Below are 8398 nucleotides of genomic sequence, written 5' to 3' on the forward strand. Positions count from 1 at the left end.
ATTATGTGTATTCTGTTCTTCTTAATTGTGTACACGCATATTCATTTATTGCTTACTTTGTATATATGTATGTATACTCATACATATATTTATATATATATATATATATATGCCACATATATTTACTTATCTATCTATATCTATATATATATATACATATTTATATATGTATATGTATATGTATCCCATGAGCGTTCCATATTATAGCCTATATGTGTGTTCAAGCGATGTGGCGCTTGTGCTCTGTTTGTCTATATTGTATATTCTGGAAATTGTATTTCAGCAATTATACGTATTGAAATTTGTGGCTATTTCGTGCTTTATTTGCCAATTCGTTTGCAATACCAAGTTTTTGTCTATCCAGCACATCGTACTATCATGTATTTCTGCAAGTCAAGATTTGTAGGTTACCTACCACTTAAATGGAAGATTACGTATGAATCACTTCTGGTGGAATAACTTCCTGGCTTTATAACATCTAAAATGCAATGAATAAACCCTCTGTTTTTTTCAATATTAGGGTTGGATGTCAAGTCCGTTGCTAAGGACCCGAAGAATTTTCAGAAACTGTTGGATAAGCCAGCCAGCACCCCTCAATCCAATCTAGCGCAAGATGTCTCATACATGTGGCGCAACCTATCCATCCCAGGTATGTGCTTATGTGTATGTGTTTTTTTGTTATGCGCCTGTTTTGAGTACTCACAGCTGCATGCCTGCTCCACTCATCGGCAGTCTACTGATTCTGAATGACCATTGGATTGTTCATAGCTCGGTGGGTCGATTTCCTGCCCTCGTCATTCAGCGTGTGTTTTATTCGTCACTCATATTCCGGTTCTTTTCTGCCTATGTTATGTGCGCTTTAGTGATCGCTAGTCTTCACGGCATGTGCTTTGGTGGAGGGTTCCAGATTGCTCTCGGAGCTGATTTTCGTTTCGCCACGCCCGATACAAAACTGTCTATCATGGTATGTTATCAACACAATATCCCTTTCCATGACTCAGTTGGACATGGTGTTTATAATAATATGCTATCAACACACAGTCTTTGTCCAAGTCCTGTGCCTGGTTTGTGTTTATAATAATATGCTATCAACACACAGTCTTTTTCCAAGTCTTGGACCTGGCTTTTTTCTGTGGCGTGCGGAGTTGTGCAGAAATGCCAACACCGGCAAATAATATTCTACTTGGGTTCTTTACGTACTTGTACGTTTGAGATATGAAGATACCTTTACAGACCAAAGCACATTCACACGGTGCTATGCACAGGTATGCATGCATCTAATTGACACGGCATACGCACTTGCTTCCGCTATGAAAACTCTATGCTCTCTGACCCGCTAATAAATCGCTAGGAATATCTCATCATCCGGCCTTTGTCCAAAACTTGCGCGAGCAGTGCTAGTGAAATGATCCACAGAAGAGTTTTGATTACGTCCTGTCCAGTTAGAAGTTCAATTTCGCCTCATACCACGTGTCCTGACACAACACTTATATATTCTATCCGACACCCCTTTCCACCAATAGGAGGCCAAATGGGGCCTAATCCCTGATATGGGTATCACTGTGCCCGCGCGTGAACTGATGCGCGCAGACGTACTCAAAGAGCTCACCATGACGGCGCGCATATTCTCTGCCACTGAGGGTGTGCAGTACGGCTGTGTCACACGCACATGCGCAGACCCAACAGCCGAAGCAGTGAAGCTGGCCGAGGAGATCATAGAGAAGTCGCCGGATATGATAGCCAGCGCGAAGGACCTGTTCAACCAGACACACGCCCAGGGAACGGAAAAGATGGCGCTGGACTTAGAGACCGAGTATGAGCGATAGTGTGGGCGTGAATGTGCGTGTGTATGGTATTTTTGAATGGGTTTCTACGTGCGAAGGTATTGGGAGTGGGATATCAAACATGTGCGGATATACATTTATTGTGAGTTCTCGGGTGTCTGGAGTGGATCTCGCTTCGAGTATTGGCAAGCGTTTCAAGAGTTGCTGTGTGCCTATCTGTACACCCCATTTGGTAATAGATGATAGCTGTGCGTTGTGCTCATTGATGTTAGCCTTTGCGTGTGCTCATTATGTTGTGTTTTTATTTATACACTGCAAAGGCTACAGAAGAAGATAATGGCTGAGATGGCCAAGACGGGAGGCTTTTTGCAACCACCTAAATAGATGTGTGTACAGGTACGTATACGTCATGTATTGTACCTGCGTGCACGCATTTAGATGTTGTGCGTACAAGCTGGCGTGCAGTATATTCTTGTACCTCTGTACATGCGTGTGTAAGCCTTGGCGTTCATTTTTAAGGCATATTGCTTTATAGCGCTTTGATTTAGTCTGTACCCACACTTAACCAATCAGTCGACCGCACAAACCCTAATACTTCTCGGTCTCTCCGTCCACAGTTTACAGAAGGGGCTTGTGCTCAGCTACAATCAGTTTGTCACGGTGTTCAGACAAGTGACCAAGACTAAACTGCCGTACGCAAAGGGGAAGCGATCGGATATTGCGGTCACGAAAGAATAAACCAACGTTTCATAACGTGCTCAATTTAAAGTAGTGATTGCAGAATAAACTGACGTTTGATTAGATGATAACTAATACTTGAAAGTCGTAGCTGACATCACACAGTCCCTTGGAGTTTGTCATTAAGACCGACTATAATTTTTCATGAGTATGCTTCGGGGGTATGTGTCTCACGATGTTGATGAGTTTCATACGTGTTCTGTGATTTGAACTGCATCTTTTCGCGTGTGTATGCGTGTATCTATGTCGGTGCCAGTACATGTCCGATGAAGTATATATATCTATATCTATATACATGTATATATATATTTATATTTATATATATATATATATACATATTCAAGAACGTTTACTAGCGGGCTTCATTTCTCATCGCCTTGCTTTACAATGTATTCCACAATAGACTTAAACCACCCATCAGGTTCTCTGACGTACAAATGTATATACATGCAACAAGCGTATAGAATACCTATAGGTTTGGTCTGGTCGAAAGTTCAGTTTAAATATATATATATACAAACCACATCGCCAACTACACATCCAGTCTTCAACAGATATTACTGATATGCACATATAGCCCGAAGCCGTAAGAACGACAGCACCTTATGCCCATGGCCATACAACCTAGGCCACCATCTAGACACTCGGTTGTAAAAAACGCTCTCGTCGAGTCGCCACACAAGTCTGCATCCAGTTGGCACAGTTTCACATTTCCTGCTGACGATCCGGTCGTACATCGAGGTGCATTGGGAACGTCCGGTGTTGTGTCATCTACATGTGGTTGCATATCTGTTGGATTGCTTGGCGCGTCAGATGGGCACGGAGAGTTTATGTCTGTATACTCACCAAATCCATAGTATCGACAGCACGTCTTGCCTACTGCTGAACATCCAAGACCGTCTCCTGCGCACTCGGTTGTAAAGTATGTGTGCGATCCATCTCCGCATACTATAGGCGCATGACCGAAAACTGCTACCACCTACTCGGAGGTTGATGTAGGAACACACTCTATGGGCAGTGGTGTGTTCGGATCTTCAGCTGTATCTACTTGTACTCAGTATACAGAGTTTTCGGTTGTCACCCTCATACACGACGGCTGCATTTCTAGTGCATGGCATGTTACATTCACTGTCTGAGCTCTCTCCGTACGGGGGCTGTACTGTCGCAGAAACAATCCCGCGAGTACTGCACACTGAAGTAGAACGATGCGGAACTATTACCTGGCACTCCAGTGCACATTGTGGTCTTGCATAGTTCCGGCGTCATGTTGGCCAATCCGCCAGCCCAGTACGCCAAATCGCGAACTGGGTCAGGCCAAGCATCCCTGAAGTATCCGATATAGTGCGCATTCGGTATGGTCTGGATGACGAGTGATGGGCCTGTAGGTGGGTCTGTACCCACTATAGGCCGCTCTATATCACATGGCGCTTGGTTCGCCGCATACACCTCGAATCAGAAGAATCTGTAGCACTTGTGTCCCAATGCACTACAACCTAGACCGCCACTCAGACAATCGCTGGAGAGGTATGTTTGGGATGCCGAACTACAGGCGCTCTGATCGTGTTCACACACGGCGATATTCTCGTTTGACGCGTCAACGACGGCGCAATCTGAATCTAGGGTTTTAGGGTTTTAGTTAACATACAATACAAAACGTACTTCCATGGGCAATAAATAAATGCAATGATCAACTATTAAAAAAAAATGAGTTTTGGACCAAAGTAGCACATCATACTCGTCGATCAAAGTATATACCGGTGCGATCGGGGATCCATCACTAACTCCATATCGTATATAGGCCTTGCTGCTATGAATGAATTCGAAATTAACATCTTCCAAAGCGTAGCCGATAACACATCTTAACCCATATACGCCTTCGTTGTTGAAGCAATGCCACAATGTTGGGGAGAGCAAAGCACTCTGCATCCGACATTTCCGCCATAGAATCTGTCGAGTAGCAATCAACGAATATCGTTAGAAAAGATGTTACCTCTAAAAAGGACAATCTTGAAGATGAGCGCGGAATCCAATCCGAATAACTGTTACAATCAAAAATGATACATACCCAATATTCTTCATTCGGAATACTATGGGTCTTCCTGGTAATATGGTTTGCAGGAGCCCGAATGGATCTTATGGAACGTTGAGAAACTTTGAGTCTCTGTGTAGACGTTGCAGTTGGTTAATAAGGGCTTTACAAAGTTGTTGCTCGCACAAGATGCACACTGTTTTGACGCGCAATGGGTGCAGTCAAGGTGCCCGAAAATCGCGACATTGATACGGCAATCACGAACCATCCGACAAACATTGTGCTACACCGTATGTGGTAGGATATGCCATCGGCAAAGTTTTTCGACCTTTTCTAATACATACCGTGCAGGTTTAATATTGATCGAGGTATAACTTATGTAACTGATATCATCTATATCGTACTGCCCAACGAAAAGGTTATGACAGTCCGACTGTACAGAAAGAAAGAGTATCAGGTTGTTGTATAAAAGAGCGCGGAACACCGACCTATTCATTATCGTTGTTGACGGGAATTCTGCACTCCATAAGAAAACACGTTCGGTGAGATTGCACTTGCGTACTTGGTTCAGCACAACATTGACCAGTATGACTCCCTTATCTTTGCCCTCCGAAGTAAACTCGGCAAATGTTGACCAATCCACACACAACATATCCTAATGAATCACGGATCACATTCACACAGGACGGGACTGTTAATAGAAGGAATGTGTGTTGGTTTTGTAAATGACCTACAAATAAAAGTAAATGTTGTCCATAATGAAAATCAGACAGGTGAAACCGATCGATCTAATATTAAAGTGATATACGTCTTACTTACCTCGGCGACTGCTTGTCGAGGCACGTACCGAATATATTGCAGTCGTGGAACACATTGTTCTGATGATCCAAACCGTGTGTATTGAGCGCTGCAAGGATGAGATTGAAACAACATATGATGTCAATGTTAAAAAAACACACGTCCTGTTGCACTATGCCCAACTAATATGAATAAAATGTTCAATGTCGTAGGCTCACCAGATTTCACCAAGAGCCGCACCTCTCGTCCCCTACCCTGTGCTGATCCTGGTGACCATAGTCCGTGTTCGTGTCCAGCTACTCGGTTTCCCACAATATCATTTATCATACCGAACAGGAATATGCCGCCTTCTTGGGCAACGAGCCTTGCCAGCTTATTCGACACTTGTCTAGCTTGGAGCAAATAATATTCGTTGCCAACCTCAGTATAAATACAAACCCCTGACTATCCCAAAGTATATCCTGGGAAACGAGCGCTTGGTGCGTACCGTGGATCGTGATGGCGGCCTGCAATCAGTGTAAGGCCAACCACGCTCAATTTTGTCAGTAAAAATGAATATGGTCAGGGTTCTGGCTACGAAAAAGGTACGTTGATGTGTAATATATAAATTGTACCAATTGACTGTCCCTCCTTTGGAGATAAAAAGGGTGTGAACCTGGATCTTAACTAAATCTCGCACTCACTCCACCACTTTAATACCTGAAGAGAGTCCACAATTGAATTTCCGATAAATTTGTAGGTGGTGCACTTTTGCATTCGATGGAGAAGTAGACAAACACTGCACCGAAATCAAATGTCATGGATTAAGAAACCTGTCTGAGGGTGTACCAAAATTAATCTTTGGTTGCGCCTATCCCAGACTATTATCAAGTTGGTGATACTATATTGAACTATCGAAATACAAACGATTATACAATTATACCTGCCAATACGACCGTATATCGTGTATCGTATATATATATTGCCAATTGCATACTCCACACTATTGTCCGCTGGTTTCAATAATATGTATAGACCAATTTCAGACAAGTGGGAAGCTGCGTGCTCACCAGTGATCGTTATTGATCTCTCCAGGTTCACAACCTCAGCCCCGGTTTTGATCTCTAACCTTCCTACGATCCGTTTACCGCCAAGGTGCATACTTGCGAACGGTGAGTCAATAACAATGACATCATTCTTGCGTACTTTCATTTTGAAAGGTGGTAGCAATCCCTATGGTATCATCCAAACGCCACCCCATGGATAACGGGTGTTGGCTGGTAGCCAAATGGGTTGAGGCGATATGCGCTATGGTAGATAGAGTAGTCCATGGGCGGACTAAATGGACGCCCAAATATATTTATAGTCGTGCTTCCCTTCTCGACAATACATCGCTCACCTCCTTCAGCGTCCTGCTGCAACCATTCTAGAGCCTTCTTCAAATACACAGTTGTTTTTAGAAACATTGGGGTGACTTGTGACCCAATTTGAAAAGTTCCGTTATCCACTAGGATATAATATGCCGACAATATCAAACTTGATCGGGAAGTGTTCCATAACAAAGCTCCACGCACTGCTAAACGGTCGACATCCATGCTCAAATCCATGAGCCAAGTTTTGCCGTCGGGTATCACGCACAGTGCAGATACTTGCTGGCATCGCGATGATACCAACAGTGACCAGCTACAGTTTGTTGTCGAGCTCAATGAGTATTCACCAAGTAACAAGTAGTATATAATGATAGTCATCGAAAAATATTTTATTTGACAGCCTATCTTGCAGTTTGTCCAAAAGCAGTTGTGCAGGCTGATAAGGCACGCGTTGCGATAATATACTCTTGCGTTGGCTCACCAAGCAGCAAAATATCGGATATAAACTCGTTATCGGTATTAGCATGTGCTTGTGTGCTACTGTACTACCAAAGACGAACTGAGTTTCACGGCGCGACTGCTTCTGGCTGCTGAGATATTTGATTTATAAGCGGCTGTCCGAGAAAGTATGACTGTGAGATACAAATAGACGCCGACAGCGTTGCTTCAAAGTTCTTGGCATTGCTCAATGCAGCTCATACATCCCAATGGATAAAATAGGGCCACAATTTGTTCGAGTGTACTTGTACGTAGCATCCAGTCCACTCCCATTGCGAACAGTAAAAAATACTCAAGCAATTAATATTTGTTTGTTCAAAGTGTACATATTTACATTCTGCGGCAAAAACAAAAATCTGATCTATATATTTTTTTAAAACAATATGTATTTACTCCATTCGGAATTTTTTGGGTATTTTTTAAAATAAAACGAACTTTTTAGAAGAAGGTCAAATATTTACACTTTTACAGGGTGTGTTCCAGTCCTGAGGGGGTGTTTAAAAACATGTTATTACATGAGTCATGACTCTCTCAACGTTTTCAGTTTTCAGTTTTGAGTGTTCTCTGTTCTGTTCAACTTCTGTCTGCCATTATGCCAGTCTGGACTCTGGCTCTGGCAGTCCGGTGGCTGGCCCGGCAGCTGATGCATCAACGTGCAGTCGATCTCGTAGAAGGTATTTACAATCATAAATACATACATATCATGTAGAGAAACCCCATTTGTTCCCGTGTCGCTCAAGAAACTACGCACAAATGAAAGCCCCAGTCACTTTCAAAGCACAGCCTACCCAACGAACCTCGCCTGTTGCCCATAGGCTCTCCACGTACAAGCTTCAGCATGAAGGTTCCCAGCACATCAGATAACGAATTCATCCACTCCTACAACTATTGGAAAAAGATAGCAATGACTTGAGGCAAGCCGCATATACTAGGATGGTAAAGATTACCTTTCGTTATTCGCATACAAATATTATGAGAAAAAAATACCAAACATCGAGAGACTATACATACATGCATGTATGAATATAAGTATGTAATATGTATAAATACATTTATGAATTTATGCACATATGTATATATGTATAGACGATAAAATTATATGTATACATATATATACACACACACACAACACACACACTCATATATATATATATATATATATATATATATAAATGTATGTACACTCACACGCAGATATACAT

The 8398-nt window shown here is 42.5% G+C and overlaps 2 protein-coding genes across 2 annotated transcripts; one reads left to right on the forward strand and one right to left on the reverse strand.

The window, feature by feature from the left end:
* Positions 1–522: 522 nt before the first annotated feature.
* On the forward strand, positions 523–2168 carry SARC_08539 (hypothetical protein; the record flags this gene model as incomplete). Its single annotated transcript, XM_014297479.1, has 4 exons — positions 523–649; positions 864–964; positions 1524–1813; positions 2105–2168. The coding sequence occupies exons 1-4, from the start codon at positions 625–627 to the stop codon at positions 2166–2168; spliced, it is 480 nt and encodes a 159-aa protein (XP_014152954.1). The 5' UTR covers positions 523–624.
* Positions 2169–3647: 1479 nt separating this feature from the next.
* SARC_08540 (hypothetical protein) lies at positions 3648–6794 on the reverse strand (the record flags this gene model as incomplete). The annotated part of the gene is made up of 3 exons (XM_014297480.1): positions 3648–3846; positions 5371–5458; positions 6728–6794. 3 exons carry the CDS (start codon positions 6792–6794, stop codon positions 3648–3650), a joined length of 354 nt encoding a protein of 117 aa, XP_014152955.1.
* Between the last annotated feature and the right edge of the window lie 1604 nt (positions 6795–8398).

Source organism: Sphaeroforma arctica (genome assembly GCF_001186125.1).
Source record: "Sphaeroforma arctica JP610 unplaced genomic scaffold supercont1.778, whole genome shotgun sequence".
NCBI lineage: Eukaryota > Ichthyosporea > Ichthyophonida > Sphaeroforma > Sphaeroforma arctica.